Source organism: Odocoileus virginianus, chromosome 6 (assembly GCF_023699985.2).
Source record: "Odocoileus virginianus isolate 20LAN1187 ecotype Illinois chromosome 6, Ovbor_1.2, whole genome shotgun sequence".
NCBI lineage: Eukaryota > Metazoa > Chordata > Mammalia > Artiodactyla > Cervidae > Odocoileus > Odocoileus virginianus.
In genome coordinates this window covers 34134385-34158081 of record NC_069679.1, presented here as the reverse complement: position 1 = coordinate 34158081, position 23697 = coordinate 34134385, and the positions used below count along the sequence as shown (strand labels likewise).

The 23697-nt window shown below is 44.8% G+C and overlaps 1 protein-coding gene across 1 annotated transcript in view; it reads left to right on the top strand.

The window, feature by feature from the left end:
- Positions 1–23637, top strand: part of NID2 (nidogen 2) — an 85018-nt gene extending 61381 nt beyond the window's left edge. Inside the window, exons 9-20 of the mRNA XM_070469130.1 lie at positions 4138–4281; positions 4975–5103; positions 6034–6177; positions 12677–12796; positions 15833–16054; positions 16670–16839; positions 18690–18819; positions 19189–19360; positions 20018–20175; positions 21726–21849; positions 22583–22692; positions 22970–23637. Of these exons, the coding sequence (XP_070325231.1) occupies positions 4138–4281; positions 4975–5103; positions 6034–6177; positions 12677–12796; positions 15833–16054; positions 16670–16839; positions 18690–18819; positions 19189–19360; positions 20018–20175; positions 21726–21849; positions 22583–22692; positions 22970–22980 (1634 nt within the window). The 3' untranslated portion in view covers positions 22981–23637. The remainder of the gene's footprint in view (positions 1–4137; positions 4282–4974; positions 5104–6033; positions 6178–12676; positions 12797–15832; positions 16055–16669; positions 16840–18689; positions 18820–19188; positions 19361–20017; positions 20176–21725; positions 21850–22582; positions 22693–22969) is intronic.
- Positions 23638–23697: the final 60 nt, after the last annotated feature.

Below are 23697 nucleotides of genomic sequence, written 5' to 3'. Positions count from 1 at the left end.
ACTCCTTGCGACCCCATGAACTGCAGCACTCCAGGCCTCCCTGTCCATCACCAACTCCCGGAGTTTACTCAAACTCATGTCCATCGAGTCGGTGATGCCATCCAGCCATCTCATCCTCTGTCGTCCCCTTCTCCTCCTGCCCCCAATCCTCCCAGCATCAGGGTCTTTTCCATGAGTCAACTCTTCACATGAGGTGGCCAAAGGATTGGAGTTTCAGCTTCAGCATCAGTATATACTAATACATAATGGTAATAATAGAGGAAACAGTGTAAATTGGTTAGGGGGTGGCTATGTGACTTCCCTGGTGGCTCAGACGGTAAAGTGTGTGCCTACAATGCAGGAGACCTGGGTTCAATCCCTGTGTCGGGAAGATCTCCTGGAGTAGGAAATGGCAACCCACTCCAATATTCTTGCCTGGAAAATCCCATGGACGGAGGAACCTTGTAGGCTATAGTCAGTCCGTGGGGTTGAAAAGAGTCGGACACAACTGAGCGACTTCACTTTCACCTTTTATGGAAACTCTATACTTTCTGCTAAATTTTTTGATGACCTAAAACTGTTTTAAAGAATAAAGTGTGTTTAAACTTTTAAAATTAAATGTTCTAGGCAAGCCAGAGGATGAGCCTGGAAGCCAGGGAACCATGCTGTTGGGAAATGACTTTGTCAGATCAAGGGGACATTTTAATTCTGAAAGCCAGTAGGCAGTTTTGTTCTTGAAGACTAGAGGCACATGATGATAACGAATGTTTCCCTTCAGTTCTATTGATACTCAGCAGTGCTGATACTGCCGAGTCCAGAATCTGCACCTCAGACAGGTGGGTTCATAACTAGCAAGTCTATGTTTTACCACCAGAGCGGAGGCCTCCTTTACCACCTCCTCGGGCTCTCCGGGCAGCGGTCACTTCAGCAGTATGATAACCGGAGATAAAGAGGACTGGGTTCCCCTGTGGAGTGTAGAGGTGACACAGAACAGGAATCCTGAGCTTGCTGGTGTGTTTGGTTGGTTCAGTTTTGGGAAACTTGGTTGGGGGCACAGCTGCTGAGTGTCTGAAGAAGGGATTATAATGTAGTGAATTAGTAGCATGAAAATGTCAGCTGACTTTATAGAAACATGTACCTCAGAAGGAAGGAAAAGATCCGTTTTTGCTGATTTCTTAAGGAGAGATTTCAACAGAAAGACTTGGGGGAAACGACCTTCACCTTTGAATATCCGGTTCAGCCCTTCGCTAGGTGTAGGAGTCTGATCTGTAAGAGAAGTAACTTAGTGGGAGAACCTCCCAGGCCGGAGTCCCATTCAGACTCTGGAATCAGTTATGGAAAAGACAGATCTCTGGGTATATCTTTCCTCGAGACACACCTTAAGGGAGTAGCAAAAGGTCAGAAAGCTCACAAACTGGCGGGTACCAGCTTGCTAATTTGCTTTTAGAATGACATGATTTTTTCCCTGCTACCCAGGTCTAATTATAATAATAATTAGTAGCGGTAGTAGTGGTAGTAGTAAAGGACAGTTTTACTTGATGCCAAGCACCGTTCTAAGTACCTTTCATGAATTTAACTCATCAAATCCCCACAACAACCCTACCAGTCAAGGGACTGTTACTCCCTTTTACAGAGACAATGGTGTAGACATGAAGTAATTAGCCTGGTCACAGCTGGAAGAGTTGAGCCGGGGCTCAAATCCGACGCCAGACCCAGAGCCCACTGTCACCCCTCACTCATGGGTCTTCCCCGTGGACCCCACAGACTCCAGGACTGCCTTGTAACATAGATCAAATTTTAAAAGAAGGAATGTGGATGTTTACCCTTTGTGTTTTTCAGCCCTGCTCATCCATCCACCCCTATGTAAAACAGCAATACTGTTCATTCTATCCAAATAGGAGGAAAATGGGGAAGAAAGAAGAAAATTAAAAAGAAAAACACAGCCTCTTTTCTTTCCTCTCTCAGTGCCTGCAAGTATCTTAACAGCCTTTCCCTTTTTCCAGAGGGAGCGATCATCTGGTTGGAATGTGTGTGAAACAAAACAGCAGCCCCACCTGACGTGGGAGCTCCCAGTTGGGTGTCCAGGGTTCAGGAGGCAGTCTTCCCAGGGAGCCCCTTCTCCTTGACCACCAGCCAGCCCCCTGCCTTCCCCAAGTGTTTGAGCTTCCCATGTGGCTTGGCTGGTGTTGGTGGGGTTGCAGGACAGGATCCAGGAATGCTTCCTGCCCTTGATCCCAGTTCAGGGCTCAGCTCTCCAGTTGAGGAGCCTTTGGGCAGAGGGCCATGCATTGAAGCTGAACGGACTGTTCCTTTAAGGAAAACCAGTCTTCTCTTGATTAAATGACTAAATTAGTTCCAGATCCTCTGTCAGAGAGTCAAACTGTTCAAGAGGGAGAGGGAGAAATAGAAAATGTCTTAAGAAGGTTACAGCTCTTCTTTACTTACTATAATAGGAGAAAAGCTAACTAGTCACAGAGAATGAATAGACTCACAGTTTTAAAAATGGATTTTTAATATAGTGTTTTTGGAAACCAAATTCTGAGCATAGGGCCTCAGGCTCAGAAATTGGCTGATACTTGGTTTAAAGCTGTGCTGTCACTGTCTTGAAACTCTTAATAATTTTTTAACAAAGAGTTCCACAGTTTTGTTTTGCATTGGGCTCAGCAAATGATGTGGCTGCGCTGTCAGTGAAGGCTATTTTAAGTCAGTATGATGCAGGTATTCACACTTTCTCCTCAATTTCAGGTAGGCTAGTGTATCCTGTCCAAGTTTGCCAATCAACTTCTGGGCTGCATTTTTTTTTTTTTTCTTCTCCTTGTAATGCCTCTCAGGCTGGTAAGCTCCTGACATTATGTATACTCACTAATCTCTGCTGGAATGCGCCATGGTGAAGTTTGGATGCCGGAGAGCACTGAACAAGAAGGCTAAGCCATCAGTATTTATAAACTAATATATCTCAAAGCTCACTTCTTCCTTTGGCTGGGTAGGTCAGGAATTTGGTAGAAAACCTTCTCCTAAAATGGAGAGAGAATAAAGGGAGGCAGGCAGGTCTTTGTCTCATGTGGGGCCTTCAGTGAAGACATGACCCTGTTGTTTTCAACTGCAGCACACACTGGGGACTGACTCAGGACCCTGGTCAGTAAGATCAAGTTAACCCTGCCACCACAATCCAAATGCTATACTTTCAGACTGTCTGGCAAGAGAATCAGAGGGGAGGGACGACGGACTTCCAAGCATGCCTGTGTGATTTGGGGAGCATGGCCTCTGCCTGACTTTTGGACTCCTCCACCTCTTCTGGCTGTGTGACCTTGGTCAGGTTACTTGATCTCTCTGTGCTGCGGTAAAAGGAAGATGATAATACATTCCTCACAGTATGGTCATGAGTAATTAATAGAATAGAATAGGCAATGGTTTAGAGCAATGCCTGGCACATAAGTGCTTAATACGCATTACTGTTACACTCAATCTAGTAGATTCAGGGAAGATTTCAGATGTTAACTGTCATCACTACCTAGTGGTTAGATGGAGCCATGGCAAGGTTAATCCTAAAGAGTAAATACTACACAAGTTATTCCCATTTATTTGGTCTTATAAATCTTTAAAAAAAAAAAAAAAGGCAAGATTTTCTCATTAATTGAATTTTGACCCATAGAATAGTGCACTTAGTGAGACTGCAAAATTCAGAGGCAGAAATTTTGGGTATAAGTGTTGCTGTCCCATTTCCTGACTTTCCGAGCTTAGGCAATTTTTCTAATGTCTCTTGCTTATTTTCCTTATTGGTGAAAATTACCAATAAAAGGAATGACAGCCTGCCTCACAGAATTATCCTGAGAATCACAGAAGATGATAGAATGAAAGTATTTTTAAATAAAAGGATGCTATGTGTTGGATATTTTTATTCCCTGGACACAAACCTGCTGTAAATAAGAAAAGGTTAGTTATCTGCAGAGTAGGCGAGAGGCAGCCATTCTGGAATTGAGAACTGCAATGCAGATGATCCACCCTCACTTTAGATATTAATTTAGTAAGGTCTCCAGGCAGGCCTCAACCTTACAAGTCCACAGCCAGTTCCACTTGCCGATCTTCTTCCTTCTGTGCCATTCTCTTGATGACAGCCAGATTGTGCTTTTCTTTTGTGTTTTCTCTCTACCCACCCAGGAGACTCTGAGCCCACCCCAGTGAATCCTTGCTACGATGGGAGCCACACATGTGCCACCACAGCTCGGTGCCATCCGGCGACAGGTGTGGACTACACCTGCGAGTGTGCATCTGGGTACCAGGGAGATGGACGGAGTTGCGTGGGTAAGACCCCGGTGCCCTGTGTTCCTCCATGAAGGCCTCCAGCATTCTGTCCATAGAAGACAAGTGTCTGCTTTGTCATCTCCATGGGTCAATGAGTTTAGCAGCTCTTCATCTAAAAATACCAACTATTTAAAAACCAGGCGTATTCTGGTTAGGTTTACCAGAATAGTTTGGAGTGGGTATTTAGGGCTATTGTAATTTGTGGATATTTTATACTCTTAAATCTTGTCATTTTGAGCCTGAATCAAGTATTTTTTACATTCACTAAAGAGTACATTTTTCTGGTTACCTGCAGATTTCGGACATCCATTTCATCCATTTCTTTCAGTTACTGTATCTCAAAAGCAGTCATGGAGATTTCTTTACACTTTAAAAGAAACATGGTTACTCAGTGTTTTTCTTCTCAATGTTCAGAATGGCTTAAATGTTTAAAGAATTCTCAGAATATTTGTTCAGAACATATCTCCCTGGAGCTCATACTTGAATGACTTGAAATAAACGTTTATTTTTATGACAGTCTGCAGTGTGCATCTACATCTGGTGCTGAGGCAGCCTGCACTTTGCCCCCTGTTTAGTCTACTGACCGCTAGTCCCACTGAAACCTCTCAGGGGTGAGAGAATACCGAGTCTGCAGACCTTCTGCTTGTGGGGCCTTTGGTTTAAGCAGCCCTTTTTGTTCTTACTTCTCCTTAGATGTCAATGAATGTGCAACTGGCTTCCACCGCTGCGGCCCCAACTCTGTGTGCGTCAACTTGCTGGGGAGCTACAGATGTGAGTGCCGGAGTGGTTACGAGTTTGCAGACGACCGGCATACCTGCATCTGTGAGTGCCCACTAGTGCTCCAGAATGCATGACTGTTTACACTGTGGCTCTACAGAAGCTCTGTTGCATGGTTTTCTAGGAAACAGACAATTCACATGGAAAGAACCCAAAGCTATGGCTCAGTTCAGTCCTGTGTGTTGGGGTTTTGGTTTTGTTTAGGTTTTTGTTGTTGTGTTGTGCTATTTATCTATCTAAATAGAAATTTTTGGTGTAAGTCATGGAAGGATGTTCACCTCTGTCAGGACTGCTGTGTAGCTTGATGTTTAGCCCAATCATGTAGTAAGACTGTGGACTTTTCTAATACCAGCAGCTCTAGATAGAGGTCAAGTGTTTCTCAAATCAGAATGACATGGATTTTGTAATTCAAAGAGGCTTGACCTATTTGACTGACTGAAAGCTCCATTGGTAATGAATATACCCTTTCTAGAGTTCCAGAATAATACTTGACATAAGAGTGGATCCAAAAGAACTAGAATTGCAAAGTCATTCCATTGTTAGAGCTAGATGATATTAGAGAAAACCCACTTTTGAATCCAGTGAGATGAAAAGGTAGCAGCACTCATAGAGACTCGTGTGTGTGTGTGTGTGTGTGTATGTGTGCATGTGTATGTACATGTACACACAGGCATGCCAAGCAGCAGTGTTCTGCTTTAGTCAAGGACATTTTCTGACGACTTATTTTCATGCTTAGTGTTATGGCCACAAACCAAGACTAGCACTTCTTAGATTGTAATTTGCGTACAACCATCCAGGGATCTTGTTAAAATTCCTATTCCAGTTCACTGGCTCTGGGTTGGGTCTGGGAACTGAATTCCTTATGAACCCCCAGGTGTCCTCATGCTGTTGGTGTGCAGATCACACTGCAAAAAGCAGGGCTCACCCATTCGCAGGCCTGGGCTCTTGGACATCTTTGCCTTCTTCCCTCTTCAGTGATCGCCCCACCTCCCGACCCCTGTGAGGATGGCCGTCACAACTGTGCTCCCGCCAGCCAGGCCCGGTGCATTCACCATGGAGACGGCTCCTTCAGCTGCGCCTGCCTGCCTGGTTATGCCGGAGATGGGCACCGGTGCACCGGTGAGTGCCTGTGGGCGGCTCAGTGACCCTGAAAGTTGCTTTGGATGCATATCCCCACATCCCCAGGGCCTCTCAGAAACGTTTTCTTTCCTTTGACTCACACCTCCTGGAACTGCTGGAAGAGGGGAAAAAAAAAGGTGTCCTTTGAGTCAGAGGCCAAATGTGATTGCCTTGGCACCAGACTGTTGAGCGAGTATGGTTGTCCTTGGAGGAGACGTGCCTGGAGAAGTGGGGAGCTTCTGCCAGCTTGCAGTTTCCTGTTCCCTGGAGCTAGTGTAGCTCGGAGGGATGCGAGGGAAAATTGTATATTCCCCTGGGAGGAAGTCTCCATCCTTCAGTATCTTTAGCTAATGGCTTAATTCAGCACTTCCAGTCTTGCCCAATTTTTAGTTGCTATTCCCCTGCTTGAAGTGGTATTTGAAGCAACCTCTAAACATACATACAATTCTTTCTGTGTAATTTATTCCTTCGTCTCTCTCTCTGAAAGGGGAGAGGGAGAGAGAGAAGAAAAACCCACAGATATAAAAGGACATTAATGCATACCTAAGTACTCAAATCTTTCCTTTCAGAAATATAACTCTGTTTAAGACTTTATGCCATATTTTATAAAATCACTAAACCAGAAAGCAGGACTAACTGTTCAAATTTAACTTCAAGATGTATGAGGTTGTTACTGAAAAACTAGGCATGACACTCTGATTATAAATGTTCATGAAACTGGGGTTAGTATTACCTAATATAGAGATCATTCAGTAAGCCTACATAATTCACTAAAGATCTTCAAAACATCTGTCAGTAATACACACAAATAATAGTTAAATGAGATACTTGGAAATGAGAGGATGGTGGGAAAGGAGTCAGTTTTAGGAATAGAAATCTAAAATGCAGGCTTTCCCCTCTTTTCAAATCGCTTTTTGCATCTGGCCCCGGAATACCTGGGCCCACTGAGCAAACTTGCTAAAAACAGCCGTATAGCTCTAGGGGCTTCTTTGTTGTTGTTTAGTCCCTCTTCTGTACGACTCTTTGTGACCCCATGGACTGCAGAACGCCAGGCTTCCCTGTCCTTCACTATCTTCCAGAGATTGCTCAAACTCATGTCCACTGAGTTGGTGATGCCATCCAACCATCTTGTCCTCTGTCGTCCCCTTCTCCTCCTCCTCAGATCAAATAGCATGTTCTTAAATAGATCAGATCTTCTTAAACAGATCACATAGCCTGGCCCCGCCCTCCTCACCAGCTGTTGGCTTCTCCTCCTCCTCCCCTTTCCCTTTGGTTTCATCTGGATGGGCTGAATGGACCAGCAGCCTAAAGCCACATGTTCTTGACAGAACAGATGTGTCAGGGCAGCACAGCCCTCCACTCCTTTCCAGATGTGGGGCTTTTCAAACCTAGCTCTTGAACGTTTCCCTTTCTGATGTACAGAAGCTTAGCTGTATGGCTTTCTTGAAAACACAGTTTATATTGAAGTGACCCAAAACTGTGACTCAGTTCAGCCCTGAGGTTGTTTTTTCTCCCTAAAAACCCCCAGGTTTAGACAGAGGTGAAGTGCTTTTCAAATTAGGATGGAGTAGAAGTGTAAGTCACAGATACTTGTCCCACTTGACTGGCCAGAGAGCTCCAAACAGATACCCTATACAGATGGAGGCACCCTCTAGGTCTGGGGGTGGTGGGGGGTGGGGGGAGGCATCAGGTGATGCGCACAAACCTCTCATGTTTCTGCTGAACCCCACAGTAGGAATACTGCTTTTTCCTCCCTTGTGGAAACTTATCATTCAGTTTGACTTAACATACTACTGGCTCTCAGAAATGAGAATGCACAGAGGAAAAAATCTTGTCAGTAGAATTTCATATTTAAACATCTGGCTGCTCAGGTAAGCTGAGATGGTGTTTCAAAAGCATTTCATTCCTTAGGTCTTTGGTTTAAAACAAAGAGGTTGAAATTAATTGCCGCTTAGATGTGATGAGGATTAAAATCAGAATGTTAATGTAGGTGAGCTGCTGCTTGTCCTAACTCCTTCGAGAATCATTCTCCCTTCTTTTAACTTCTGCTTGTCTTGGAGGACTTGGGTTACCTTCTGGGGTTGTAGTAGGACCTTGAAATTAGCTACTCTTTCATGCTGGGAGTTTTCTAGGATTGTCATTCTTTGCTACAGTTGCCCTCTTTCTGATTTCAGGGACATTTTCAATTGTCCCTGTTTTCTCTCTGCTTCTCTACTTTTGGGATTCTCTCTGGAACCCACAAACTTAAATGTAGGCCAGGCCAATCTGTTGCTTCCCCAGTGTATTAGTAATCTATTGCAGCGTAACCATTTACCCCAAACACATAGCAGCTTAAAACAGTACACAGTATTATTATCTGTATGGTCTAGCTCATTCGTTTGCTTTAGGATCCTCACAAGACTGCAGTCAGGGGGTCTGTCAGACCTGGGGTCTCATCTGGGGTCCAGATGGGGAAAGAGGCTCACATGGTTATCAGCAGGATTGCATTCCCCAAGGACTTTCAGGTCTCTGCTGGCTATTGCCTGGAGGTGACTTTCAGCTTCTTGCCACTCAGACCTCTCCCACAAGGTAACTTCCTTATCAAAGCCAGCAGCAGGAGGCCTGCTAGTAGGTTGGCAGTGACCACAAAAGTGATGTCTCCTCTGTATTGCTTTAGTGTCTTGGTTGGAAGCCAGTTACTCAGAGGAAGGGGATTATAGAAGACCCTGAATACCAGGAGGAAGGGATCTTTGGGACCATCTATGAGAGGCTGCCTTCCATAGTCAGTTACCCTGTGGTTGCTGTCCACATTTTGGGGCAGTAGAAAATAACAGTCATTTTCCTCTGCTGTGCATAGATCAGGCTGGGCTAATCATGAAGGTGGCTGGCAGGATAAGTGTATAAACATGTGTGTGTGTGCACGCAGTTTTAAAGGCATGTCGCAGTGTGCATGTGTCCCAGTGACAACTGAGATAGAGAAAAAGAAAAATAGCGATGAAGGCTCTGTTTTGTGAAAAGTGAGCACACTTAAAGCGCACATTTGTTTTCAGTCCATCAAACTGGCATTGAAAGAGTGTGTGGGTTTTTCTTTCTCCAGCCAGTTTGTTAAAAACCAGTTTCCCTGGGGAGGCTGCCCTTGGCTTTGGGCTCTCGATCTAGCCTGAGTCACAAGTAGGAATTATTTTTATGCAAGTAGAATGAAATCTTTTCCAGCTCCCCTGTCAGGATTGATTTCAATCCTGCATTGGTGTGAGCTGGATATTTCTCAGGCACGTTTGTCCCTGCAGATCTTAGTGACTCTGCTGGATGGAAAAGCAGATTGCTGTGAGCTGAGACCTTTTCAGGGAGGAGCACATGTGAGTTGAGGAACTGGGTTACAGATGGCCCATTACCCACAGAAGGGCCGTGAGGAGGGCTTCTTACACTGTTCTCACATGTGGCTTTTGTGGGAGGAGTGCAGACTCTGGATAAGGTATAGTAAAGTTGGTGTGGCCACAAGTGATGTAGGGACCAAGGCTTGAAGGGAAGAAGCCGACGCTGCTCACAGGTCCCAGAGAGCAGGTCACTGCATGCCGTGCCAGACCCTATGGGCACAGCCAGAATCTGGGTTCTGACCGAGTAGATGGGGAGTGACAACTCATGGGCCTTCAAGCCTTTGTTGGGGTCTGGAGCGGGATCAGGGAGACTTGGTGCCAGGGAATTTCACTGGGTGGTTCAAAAGCAAACCAGGGGGGTTGGGGTGGGGAAGGTAGAGTCCAGGGGCTGGTTTGTTTTGAAGGGATTTCAGCTGGGTTTTGGGCGTGGACTCAGAATTAAGGCAGGGATAAGAATGTTGAAGCACCAAAGCATGAACTCAAAATAGAGAATTTTAAACACATTTTCCAAAGAGGTTTTTTAGCAGCTTGGTAGCAGATAGAATGGAGAATTGCCCTGAGATTAAGCCATCTGGCATTGTCTGACTGGCCAGAGACTCTGCTGTGCCTTGAACCTTACTGCCTTGACCTACCAGCACCTGAAGACCCTGACAGTGATGGTTAAGCAGGCCCCTGTCCCCAGGAGTATAAGAAGAAACTCCTCCCTTGCAAAGGAGTTCAGAGTGTCTTTATACTTTGTGCTGACACCTGATCCCCTGGGAAGCTAGGAAGATCTCTCCTTTACACAAAAGCTCTGGACCCCCCTGCACTCCTCAGGTTGGCCCTCTGAGGAAGGCGGGTAGCCTGCTCTGCACTCAGGCCCTGGAGTGGCTGGTGGGGCTCCAGTTTTCTGACATGGTGCGAGAGCCTCCAAGCAAGAGATGGGGAGCTTGCTTCAGGAAATCTTAAGCTTCTCCAGCTTTAGGGGACAGGAGTTGTTCACCTGTGATGCTCTCGGTCTCTTCAGAGACTTTCTCCCTGTTCATTCTTAAGTTGTCTCCCCATGACTTTGCCTTTGGGAGGATGGCTGCCCTTTTAGGTCTGGTTGGAATTCCTAGGCCATGGGCTTTAAGAACATAATTCAGAACCTCTGGGGAGTCCTCTTTCTCTTTATTCACAAAAGTAATCACAAGCAACTGATCTATGGGTTCTAGAAATAGGCCCTGTGTCTCAGGAATTCCTGCTTCCTGCCATTGCCTGGGGTTCCTGTTACCATGAGAAGTAATTTTAGCATATGCATTATGAATAGCTTTAATTTCCTGCATTTGGTTGGATGTTAATTTTTGCAGTTTGGTTTTATAGCATCATAGAAGGCACAAGGAACTGAATGGGCACCAACTTCAGCCAACTGGACATTGGCGTTGTCCTTCCGAACAGACAGGGCCAAACTCAAAGATAATGAAACATGAGAGTATTCAGGCCTGACTGATCGGATTGGAGATAAGTTTCTGGTTGTTGTAATTAATTTGGTTTAGTTTTAGTTAACTGAGGAGCTAACCACTTTAACCTTGCAGATAAATTTATAACCAGTTTCTTGCCTTTGTCAGTGAAAGGAAGGCAACCAGGCAGGCCAAATGCTCATCTAGGCAGAGTCTCTCTAGGTGGCATTAACCTTGGTCTTGTCAGGCATTCAAGAGTTCAGACTTCAGAGTGAAGTAATTAATGGGGGCTAAATGCCGGATCAGGAGGATAAGCAGTGTAAGTGATTACATTGCTAATTACGATGTCAGAGATTTTCCTTTCCCTTGAACAGAACGTTCAGTACATGTTGTGTCCAGTACGTCTACTTGTAGATGGGAAAAGCCCTTAGTGATGGGGAGGTGGCTCAGCGCAACGTGGTCACAGCAGGTGTGGCACTAATCACCCCGGGAGAGAATTCACCTGGGACCTGGGAGGCTGGGCGAGGAGCATTTGTCCCCAGCTGACTGGCGTCACATTCAGGGCTATAGGTCTCCACCTTCCAGGGAGCCACGCGTCTCTGTCACAAGCTGTACAGAATCGACGTAGTTCATTCTGTGACTCCTGTCCTCTTGGTTTAATGCTGATCATCCCATCCCATGGTTTTTCCCTCTCCACACATTTTTAGAACATTTTTTGTATGTTAGCTCGGGTGTGACTGCTTTATTTTCCATTGAGCCTTGATCAGATCCACCCCTTTGATCCCCTCTTTGCTCAGGAAGACTTTCTGTCTCTGAAGATGGCTTATCTCAACTACTGGCCATAGGTTTCAGCAGTTAGATTGTCAGACTTTTTTTTTCCTGGCAGCAGGGTGGAGGGTAGGGGCGGTGTCTTGCTATTGTCAGCCTGCACTGATTTCAGTAAATAAAAGGAATGTAAGTCTGCCTTTGTTTGAAGTTTCAGGATGTTGCAGCTATGAGAAATATGAAAATTAATCCACGTGGTACTGTGTAGAGAATGTTGGGACCTGAATTGTTTGTACTGAGAACCTGGACAAATTTAAATTTTCTTTTTTTTATGTGTTGTCTTAAATCCTCTGATAATATTTTTCTTATACATTTCTTCTAAAGGTGGAAAGTAAATTTCTGATTTAAAAAATTTTCCTTTTTTTAAATTTCTGAAAATTTTTGGACATTCTAGGTAGTAGGAGTCTCTGATTATGTAAGACTGAATGTGTGTGTTAGTTGAGAAGCTAAGTTGAAGCTTCACTGGGTTCTTTTGAATCTATAAATCAGTACTATAAGGAGATAGTGCCAATAAGGAAAGGAAAAAATAAATTATTGTTACATATATTTATTGTAGTGTTACTGAAAGGAAATGGTTTATGGGCTAAAGGTTAGTTCAAAGGTAATAACTTCCTGGAATTCACTGTAGAAGAAAGATGTAGGATATATTTCTGTGTGAGAGACCACGTTTGACTTCTACACTGAACGTGTCCCTTGACTACTCTGTACCCTTAAGCTTGCCTTTAAGGTGCCAATATGAAAAAAAAAAAAAAAGGTGCCAGTATGTTTCTGCCCCTGCCCGAGGGTCTTCTGAAGTGGACGCCTGGGTGTCGATCCACGCACACTGAGGCATGTGTGGCACAATCTGTGTGCAGTGAAATCATGCTCCTTCCTTCCCTCCCTTTCTCTCCCTGACTGCTGCAGATGTTGATGAATGCTCGGAAAACAGATGTCACCCCTCGGCCACCTGCTCCAATACCCCTGGCTCCTTCTCCTGCCGCTGCCAACCTGGATATTACGGGGATGGATTTCAGTGCACACCTGGTAAGGTCTGGGAGGCCTCCCCATGTAACTTTGTATCACTTAACTCTGACCTGCGGAGTGCAGGAAACAGTCTGAAGGCTGTTTTAAAATCAGTGGGGAAAATAAGTATGACCCTTGTAGGTGGATCCTGCTGGTTCACTCTAAGCTAGTAACCCCAGCCCTCTTCCCAACATGTCGATGGGGAATCACTCTTGCTCCTGCCACCTATAGAAGAGGTGCAGGGACCTGTTTTGTTCACCTTAGAGACCCGAGATGCTGCTGATGAACCTGTTATGGTCTAAGCACTCCCCGTCTGCATGGGGCATGGAGTGTGGTTTCCAAGCACTCAAGAATTCACGCCAACTGTAGGTTGCCAAGGCAGACTGCTGCTCCTTTGTTGAGTTGTTCAAAGATGGGAAGAACTTTTTCTTTTAATACAGAAGAACTTTATTAATGAAACATGGCATTGGTTTGGTATCATTGTGACCAAAATAATTCCTATATAGATCCATGAGCTCACTATTCAAAGATCAGTTTTTACCAATGAGGAAGGTTCCATAAGTACCAGTCTTGGCTTTTAATGTATGAGAGTAAGAAATGGAGAATTACTTCATTTTTGTAATTTTGATTACAGTTTTGATTCTGATTGCCAGTTTTGATCCTTTCAATAATATGAATTGTTATAGCCAGGACATTAGTGCTTCTAAAATTCATGTAAGTAAGCATTGGTAATGTTTGATCTAGATGTCTATATACCCTTGCTTCCACTATAACACTCCTTTTTCTTTCCCCTGTTTCTGGGGGAAGATTTTTCAGGTCCCCCTGCCCCCCTCCAAAAAAAAAAAAAAAAAAAAAAACAGAGAAATTCCGTTTCACTCATGCCTAGTCTTTAAGAAGTCTTGATTAAATTCCAGCTGGGATTTGAAATCAGATGGTTGGGAGGTGCCCTAACAGAATGGTTCAGAATCCTGTTAAATTTATCAAGATAGGTGTGTATTAAGGACAGTGATCCAGAAGGGAGCCAAGAGAATGAGACATTATTTACAGAAAGAGGGGCATATTCCTTTGTGCAGACTCTTTCCCATGACCAGGCCTCTCTTTTGGTTTGGCCTTGGTCGCCATTTCGGACTAGTCTCATCTGCATAATAGGGTCTGCTTTCAAGGGTGAGAGAACACTCTGTGCCCAAAATTCAAAAGTATTTAAAACCCTGCCAGCCAGAAAGAGAAATAAATCCATGATTGGATTGAGAAACAGCTTGAAATAGTAAGCAATGACAGATGCCCACATGTAAGTGACGTGAGGTACTCCTTTCCCGGAGGCTGACTGCTGTGTGCGCCTTGTCGGGTGGTCCCCTGAGCACTGATGCTCTGAGTATGGAATGTGGACCAGGGGTGATGCTGGGAACTTCTTCAGGGAATCCCACCCGGTGACGATGGCGAGTGTGTGAGGAAGTGGTATTTCCCTCTTTGGGTCCTCTGAGACACATCTGGGTGGGGAAGTCAGTCTTTTTTCTTCATGTTTTAAAAAGAGCTTTGCGTCCCGTGGGTTATGAGCTCCAGCGGCCCTGAAGGGCATCAGCTTGCCCCAAACATGGTGAGTCTTGGAGTTGGGCTCCTTTGGTTGGAGCTCTGAAGCTTTTATTCACCATCTTCTGGCTTTCCAGGTGCTCAAATGTAATGATTCCAGCTGTTCTTTGAACTCATTGGAGGTTTTGACCAAAGGAGTGACATGAGATGACTTTTTTTTTAAGGGACTCTTTCTGGCTGCTGGTTGAGTTCACAGCAGGGCAGAGGGTGGGGAGCAGGAAAGATGATGGAAGCAGGGAAACAAGTAAGAAGGCTAACATACATAGTAATCCTGGCACGAGATGACTGGGGTAGATGTGGTGAGATGTGAAGACATCAGCTGACCTTTTTTGATGTATCAGATGTAGAGTGGGAGAAGGGAGTCAGGGTTTAGTAAGCCTGAGCAATGGAAAGATGGAGATGCTGTATAATGCTATGGAGAAGTCTAGGGGAGAGCTCTGAGGGGAGAATGCCCAGTTTTTGTTCTCCTCTGAGATCTGTTATACATCCACAAGGTGACAGAAGTAGGTACTTGGCTGTGTGATTCTGCAGTCTCTGAGCTGCAGGAATTAATGAAGGAGAAATACCTTCTATCCGTACTTAAATTCCTGTAGGTCATCCTATCTTAGGAGACTGTCAAGTGAAACTGCCTCAAGCAGAGTCCTGTCAGACAGAGAACTGCTGTATCTGGGACAGAGCCTTGGCAGCCTGCAGAAGCTGTCCGGGAAAAAACTGCTGGTAGGGAAGCTGCTCTGCCACGGAAGCTAACGAGAGTTTCAGCACGGTAGTGAGGAAGGGAGGAGGGGAGGATGGGGAAAGACGCTGTTCAGAGGGAGGGACAGAGCAACACGGTGGGAAGCTGGGGCCTCAGCTTTGAGATAAACCCAGGGCAGGGTAGCCAAAGGACTTCAAGGAGCTGGAGCGTCACAGTTAGTATTTGCCACCAACTCTATGATCACACATACTAATTATAGTCAGTTTTACTTTTACTCAATATAGTTTTCCAGTGGACAGATACGTAGGGCCACACGTAAGCAGGGCATTCGGTAATACTTCTAAGACACACTGGCCAGTCTCGAGACAGCCCTCTCAGATGCAGGTCCCGGAGTTTGAAACAAGAAGGAATAAATAATGGCTTTAAGCATCATGTAGGCCACTGAGTCCCCAAGGAGAGTCCCCAGAAGTGCTGTTAGCAGAGGCCCCTTCCCAGGCTGATGTTACCGCCTCTTGTTCTATCCTGATGTGGCTGGGCCTTGATGACACTCCTCCTGGCCTGAGGGTCACAGGAGCATCGGGACAACCCCTTCTCCCGATCCCCAGGAGAACCTCCTGGAGCACTTTGCTGCTCGGGGCCAGCGTCCAGGGGCTTGGCTGAGGCCTCGTTATGGACATGAGGAGGAAGACCAGGAGGCCAGGCCTGGGGATCTTGAACCACATGCTACAGTCTGTCCTTGGCTCACACTCAAAGGCTTTCTGTCCGCATCTGCTCAGAGCCCACCCAGAGGCCCCGGACCGTCTGTGAGCGCTGGAGGGAAAGCCTGCTGGAGCACTACGGGGGCACCCCCAGGGACGACCAGTACGTGCCTCAGTGCGATGACCTGGGCCACTTCACCCCACTGCAGTGCCATGGCAAGAGTGACTTCTGCTGGTGTGTCGACCGGGACGGCAGAGAGGTGCAGGGCACCCGCTCGCAGCCGGGCATCACCCCTGCATGTAAGCACCCTGGGGCAGCCCTCCCTGCCCTCTGCCATGTTGAGGTCCCTGTAGGGAAGCTGCCAGCTGTGGGTGAAGGTGGGGGAATGAGGGGTGAACAGGTCCAATGGAAGAAGTCGCTGATTGGCTGTGCTGATTTATCATCTTGTCTGCCCCAGATCCCAATGCGGATTTAACGTTTGGTTTTGTCATCAGCAGTTGCTGTAATTAGAACATCTGGAGCTTAGTTCAATATATAGTCCTACCCCCAGCTCCCACTACTCTGAGCCCAGGGTGTAAGGGGACATGTGTTACCCTGAGGCCCCAAAGAGAAGCTGACACAACACTGGCTCTGGATTTTTTTTTTTTTTAAGGGGGATGTTCTGCTTTGTTCAAACTTTGTTCTACTTTGTCGTCTTCCTCCCCAGTAATTGGCAGTGATTTGTATAATTGACATTTGGGAGAAAAAACCCTGGAAATTAGAATTTCTTTTAAGGCCCATCTGGGGCACATCTGTCTGGGGTAAAGAACTTCTGATGTTTCTGGAGGCTCTGGCAAATGGGGAAGTAACTTTTCTTCTCTCCACTGACCATTTCCTTTGCTCTCCTCCTCCTACCTCCCTCTTCCTCACCACAGGCATACCCACCGTGGCTCCACCCACGATCCGGCCCACACCCCGGCCCGACGTGACCCCTCCGCCGGTGGGCACCTTCCTGCTCTATGCCCAGGGCCAGCAGATTGGCCACTTGCCCCTCAATGGTACCAGGCTTCAGAAGGACGTGGCCAAGACCCTGCTGTCGCTGCATGTAAAGTGGATTTCTCCCCTGGGGGTGGGACTGTGTTGGACTGTCAGATCTGGGCAGGGTCTGAGGTGCGGGGACGCTCCTGGAGGGCTTGTTGGCAGCTGTCTCTGGGAACCTTACAAGCAGAAGGGAGGGCGCTGTTGCCAGGTGCCGCATCTGACTGATCAAGGCCATTTTTTCCAGTTGGCGTGTGGGGCTTCAGCCATGTGGAAAGTGAATTTCAGAGTTGTCAGGATACTGAGGCAGCGTTGAGGATCCAAGGGAAGATGATAGGTTAACCACAGCCCCCAGCGTTCTCTTTAAGCCACAGACATTGCTGCAGATTCTGGAAGCCAACGAGTGACAGCCTTGTTGTTGCGGACCCCTGCCCTCCGCTTTGGTCCTGTTGACCAGCTTCTTATCTTCTCTGAATCTGTCATAGATGAAAATATGGGGAGCACGTGATCCTGGAAAGGAGTAGACAGGGCTTTCCCCAAGGGATGCTGGCTGCTTCCCGAGCTGACAGCTTCCCTGTGGTCAACACACTCCATTTTGGAGCAGGGATTTCTTCACTAAGACGGGAGGAAAGAGAAGGGAGTTCACCAGAAAGGCACCGACACTTATAATGGGTTCCCCTGCCCCCTTTTGAGATTTGAATTGTGTGTTATTCCAGACACTAGCTGCTGATTTTTAGTTTCTCTACAAGATTTAAGTGGGACTTTTTTCTCCAAGAAAGCTTGAAATCATTAATGGGCTAATGAATCCCATGATCCCCTGGGTTAATTAATGGAAGCCTGTAATGGATGTGCCCCCTTGCCCAAGACAGATAACTTTCAATTTTCAAGTAAAATTGAAAATTAAAATCCTCCTATATAAAACTCCCCACTTTCCCACAGTAGCCTAATCCTGTTCTTGTCCTGACTCCTCTCCCAGTCACGCCAGCCCCAGGAGGCTTTGTTAGGCAAGCAAGGAGCTTGCAAGACCTCAGGGACAGCTTCAGTATTGGCTCTGCACATCTGCTGGGCTTCTCAGAGCAGGAGTCTGGGCTGGAAATTCAATGAAGCAACTTCTGTGCAGAATTTTGGAAAGGAATATCACCAACTCAGCACTTAAAAAAGGATTTTGTCATTTATTTAGCAATAAGGAAGGAGGGGAGAGCTCTCCAGCCAGAAGTCAGGTGGACACCATTCCCCAGTTCCTTCAAGTTGTAACAGACTTTCTTTTGCACTAGAGTACAGCCCAAGGATTGCTTTGTAGTAAGAGGCAGAGAAGCAGAGAGAGGGTAAGGGTGTCTGCACCTCAAATAGCAGAAAGATCTGACTGAGGGCGGGGAAGGGCTGAATTCATCATATGTTGGCAAATTTTAAAGAGGCTTTTTGAAAAAGTGCTGTATTACATTTGACAGAGTCAGCTTTTGTTAAAAGCTGACTTACTTTGCTGAGACTAACATTCGCCTCTAATCACTGAATGGGCTGATCTTTTTCATGAAATCACTTTTGTTTTTACCACCAACAGTAATAATGCTTATTGAAAGCTTACAATGTACTCATCACTGGTTAGGATACTTTATAAGCTTTTATGGTATTAATGTTGATAGCAGCCATGTGAAGTAGGTGCTTGTTAACTTCTGTATGCCTTTGTCACCTCATTTGCAAAATGAAGGTAGTGTCAAAGTAAGTGGCCAAGCCTGGCATTGGCTCAGGGAAGCCAGCCTCCATCACCTATACTTCTACCCACTGTGCCCAGCTGCCCACAAAACCATACACTGCAGGGCTGGTCACTGCTGCCATGAACAAACGAGTGAGGTGGCTGAGCATGAAGTCAGGGGAAGTGCAAGGAATCCGAATTCTTCCAATTCTGTTTTGGTCACACAGGGCTCCATAGTCGTGGGAATTGACTATGACTGCCGGGAGAGGATGGTGTACTGGACAGATGTTGCTGGACGGACAATTAGCCGTGCCAGTTTGGAACCAGGAGCAGAGCCCGAGACGGTCATTAACTCAGGTCAGCAGCTCCGCCCAGAAGACACTTCCCGTTTCATTTCATTCTACTCAGTCCAGGTTATTTGCCTGTTTTGTGCCTAAGTCTCCCATCCACCTTCTAGATAGGACTTTGACCAGGAAGGCTTGTGTAGGAGCTCAGGGAGTGGCCCCAGCCCTGGGAACGCTTCGTGCCACCAGGCTGGGGGGGTCTTGTGAGGCTAGAGTGAACTAGACATGGCAGGAAACCTGCAAAGGACCTACTCCTCTATTAAGTCTGTTTCTTTAGAGACTCTCAAGATTTTCCCCTCAACTGTTGGAACATAGACCTCTCTGCTTCAGATTCTCCTTTCATAGCTGCAGTTGCTTCAGTCTTGCCTTTGTTTTATTTCAGGTCTAATAAGCCCCGAAGGTCTTGCCATCGACCACTTCCGCAGAACAATGTACTGGACGGACAGCGGCCTGGATAAGATAGAGAGGGCCAGGCTGGACGGCTCTGAGCGTAGGGCCCTCTTCCACACGGACCTGGTGAACCCTCGTGCCATCGCTGTGGATCCAATCCAGGGGTCGGCTGGGCTTCCCTAATTCTCCTCTGTTACCTGTTGATCCTCACTTGAAGCCCTTGGGTTCTAAGTACAGTGTAGGGACGGTCAGAACATGAACATAAAAGTGCACATTAATTTAACAGTATTCACGTAGGATCTACTAGGTGTCAGGCACTGTTCAGGCAAAGATAGGGTCTGTCCTTTCATGAAGTCTATGTTCTACTACTTTCTAGGAAATAAGACAGTAAACTAATGAATGACAGAATAACAAGGAAATCACTAAGCCTGGGATGTGGTATGTAGAGAATTGAAGAGAATGTGAGAGAGACTGGGGGATACTTTGGATCAGGCCAGGCCTGCGACTTCGGCTGGCATGAGGTGGGTCTCACTCCAGCAACATATTAGGAAACCCCAGTTGTTAAACCCGTAGTGGGGTTACCTGCGTAAAATGGTGCAAATAAGCAAAACTTAGAGACCAAACGTGTTATTCCTCTGGCCCCATTTTCACACTGGCAGTGGTTAAACAGAACAGTGTTTCCTGTCTATAATAACTGCTAAGGTCATCAACTGGGACATATAAAGATAACCTTCAGCTTTAACTTTCAGCAGTGTTGACTCTGAAACTTGGGTTCTATACATTGAGGAAGGTTTATCTTTCTCCATTTCATTTACCCACAGCAACCTGTACTGGACAGATTGGAATCGAGAAGCACCTAAGATTGAAATGTCGTCTTTAGATGGAGAAAACAGAAGAATTCTAGTGAATAAAGACATTGGACTACCGAATGGTTTAACCTTTGACCCCTTCTCCAAACTGCTCTGCTGGGCAGATGCAGGTACTACTACTGATGGAATGCAAATATAGAACACTACAGCGTGCAGTAAGTGTGAGGACTCTGATTTTACAATAAAACCAGATCCCACCATTTAGAACTTCTGGTTTAAATTTATAACACTACAGCAAATGCTCTACGCCTTTTACAGCAGCCGTCCCCAACCTATTTGGCACCAGAGAGGCTTCATGGAAGACAGTTTTTCCACGGATGGGGGAGGACCGGACATTTTGGGAAGATTCGAGCATGTTACAGTTACTGTGCACTTTATTTCTATTATTAATTGTAGTAGCCCCACTTCAGATCATCCAGGCATTAGATCCCAGAAATTTGGGACCCCTGTTTTAAAGGACACTTTGTAACAATTCTTAGAGTGAACTTCCTAAGGTCTTACGTGTATAAATGAGGCGGTAACTTTGAGAGCCAGTATGATGTCCAACTTATTTTTTACTGCTTTCCCTCCCCCAACATGAGCACTTGGCACATCTTTTAGGTTAAAAAAAATATTATACACTGTTGGAATTGACAGGCTTAGATAAATGAACAGAGGTTATTATTTTCTTGTCTCAGTATCACAACATTTATAAATATCTGTTATTCTAACAGTCAGTATGCTGGGGACATTCTTTGAAAAGTGATGTGGCAGGATAGCTTCCTTTAGTAATAAATTTGGGCTGCCTGTTCCTAGGTTCTCTCTCTGTTGTGTAATTTCTTTACTATTAGCACAACTGAAAAGATACTTTATGTTTCATTAGATACTAAAAAATAAAGCTGTTCTTAAGGAATTTGATTCTAAAAAAAGGGACAAAAATGCAGGTGGATCAATATTACAACCCAGCTGCCCAAAACAACAGTAATATTTTTAATAGGTATTTGAAATTTACTTAAGGGTTCCATGAGAAAACGGCTTCCCTAGTGGCTCAGCTGAAGAATCTGCACTGCAGGAGACCTAGGTTCGATCCCTGGGTTGGGAAGATCCCCTGGGGAAGGGAATGGCTACCCACTGCAGTATTCTTGCCTGGAGAATTCCATGGACAGAGGAGCCTGGCGGGATATACAGTCCATGAGGTCACACTTAAATACAAGTCAGGCTAGCATTTTACTTTTTATTCCTGCCTAGAAAATAATATAGTCTTTAAAAAAAAGGATTTTAGCTAAAAGGCAGCCTTGGCTATTTATCACAGAGTGCTTACAAAGGGCAGGTATTTATCCAAATGTTTTAACAGTTTATGAGTTCACACATAAACTTCTTTAACACTGATGTAACTTTATCATCTTCTCCTCTGGAAGAAACTTAGCCAGGTTTCTGTAAATGCAATCCTGTTTTCCAAAAGAGGATTAAAAGTTTAAATTCCAGTAAAAACTAGAATGCTCTTAAACAAACTGAAGACTGGTAATAGAACAGGAAAATTTTACAGTTTTTAATTTGTATTATTGCAATGGGGATAAACTATTCCACCTTTGTTTTCTTTGAGAATGAATTTACTTGCCATTGTTTTTGGTAAAAGAAAAATGTTTTTTCATCATATAAAAGGATCTCTTTGTTTTTAAAGGAACTAAAAAACTGGAGTGTATACTACCTGATGGAACTGGACGGCGTGTCATTCAAAACAACCTCAACTACCCCTTCAACATTGTGAGCTACGCAGATCACTTCTACCACACCGACTGGAGAAGGTAAGCCTGACACTCTGGACAAGCCTGAAAAGGCAAACTGTTCTGGAGGACACAGCACTTGTTGTACCACGTTAGTAAGTAAGTACTTAATAAGTACCACGTAAGTAAGTATTTTTTCATTCTTTCTTTGTTAGTAGGTAACATTCTTCAAGTGTTACTGCTTTTAAAAGCAAACTTTTATATCATTCAGAAATTTAATAGCTCTGCCATTTTTAAGCTACATGTGAGCAATATTATTTGGCAATAAACTATCCAAAAAGGAAGGACAATTAGTCTGAATCTGATCTTCAGAGAATAAAAAAATGACATTATGGACATACTGTTTCCCAGGAGAATGAAAAATACTACAGCTTACTAGTTCACCAAGAGGAACTGGGAAACATTAAAAATATGTCCTTCCACTCCACCCCCAGCAATTCTGATTTGGACAGTGGTTCTCAAACTTTAGCATAACATCAGAATTATCCTGTGCTCTTGTCAAAGCATATTGATCAGTCCCATTCTAGAATCTGAGTAGGCGCCCAAAGAATTTGTACTGCTACCAAGTTCCCAGATGATGTAGATCTGAGGACTACTTTGAGAACCACTGATACGGACACATCTTCAGAATCTGAGTCAAAAGCTACAGTTAAATGTACTTGAGAAGTCTGGCAGAGATTTCACTTATTGATAAACTGACTTTTCTTACCCCAGTCTTGAATCCTATGAATTCACTTTTCCTTTCTGTTACCAGGGATGGTGTTATAGCAGTAAACAGGGACACCGGCCAGTTTACTGACGAGTATCTTCCAGAGCAGCGATCTCACCTCTATGGGATAACTGCAGTCTACCCCTACTGCCCAGGTAAACAGCTGCTCAGGTAGCGCCTTGGGATCAGCCGGGTAGAGGAGGATAGATCTAGTAGCTGATCACCCTTGGCCTGCTGCCACCACCAGTGAGAGCCACTCTGAGCTAGAAAAGCTAATGGCCAACACATAGGGGTGACCATTCTGCTACCTTAAATCTACCAAGCTTAACTGTACACAACAAATGTCAGCCTACTAGGATATTTCCCCTTTAAAAAGACTTGCTGTTGCAAATTAGATATAAAATACTCACATACTGTTCCCTCCCTCCACAGGAAGAAAGTAAATATGGACTTGGAGTTTTCAATTGGAATCTGGACCCTAAAGAACATTTACCAGGAACAAAGGTGAAAGTGAAAAGGAACTGGCCATTAGAAGTTCTTGGACATATAAGATGAACATTTTCGGTGCAAAAAGACTAAGTATATTTTGTGAAAAGTTTATACCTCAATCTTTACTACTGTATTTTTTAAAAGTTATTTCAAGATTAAAAAGGCAACTTTCCATAAACATTTATATCATATTTAAAAGGTCAAATTCATTCAACTAAGAACCAATTAGAGCATGCTGAGACCCTAAATCTGGTTTTTGCTTTCTGGACAAGAAATTAAAGCACATGTGATCACTATAAAAATACAATCCTAAAAGATCATAAACCCTGACATAGTTAAGAGAAGGCTAATGCAGAATTGATGGGAAATAACCAACTTATTTATAGTTTCCCAACAAAAGTTCTAAGTTTGTTGTTTTTTTTTTTACCTCTGCATCAATGCATTTCTATTTATATTAAAAGGTGCTAGAATGTTTCAATTTGTATTTTCTGATCCTGTAAATCCCTCTATAGGATTACCCACAGAAATTACTACATTTATATATAAATACCAAAGATGTAACAGTTCTCAAATTTTCTAGATTACTCCAATAAAATATATTTTTAAGTTTTCCTATGACTTAAGGATCTGTGTTGTCTATAATGAAGTTGGGGGGGGGTGGCATGAACTTA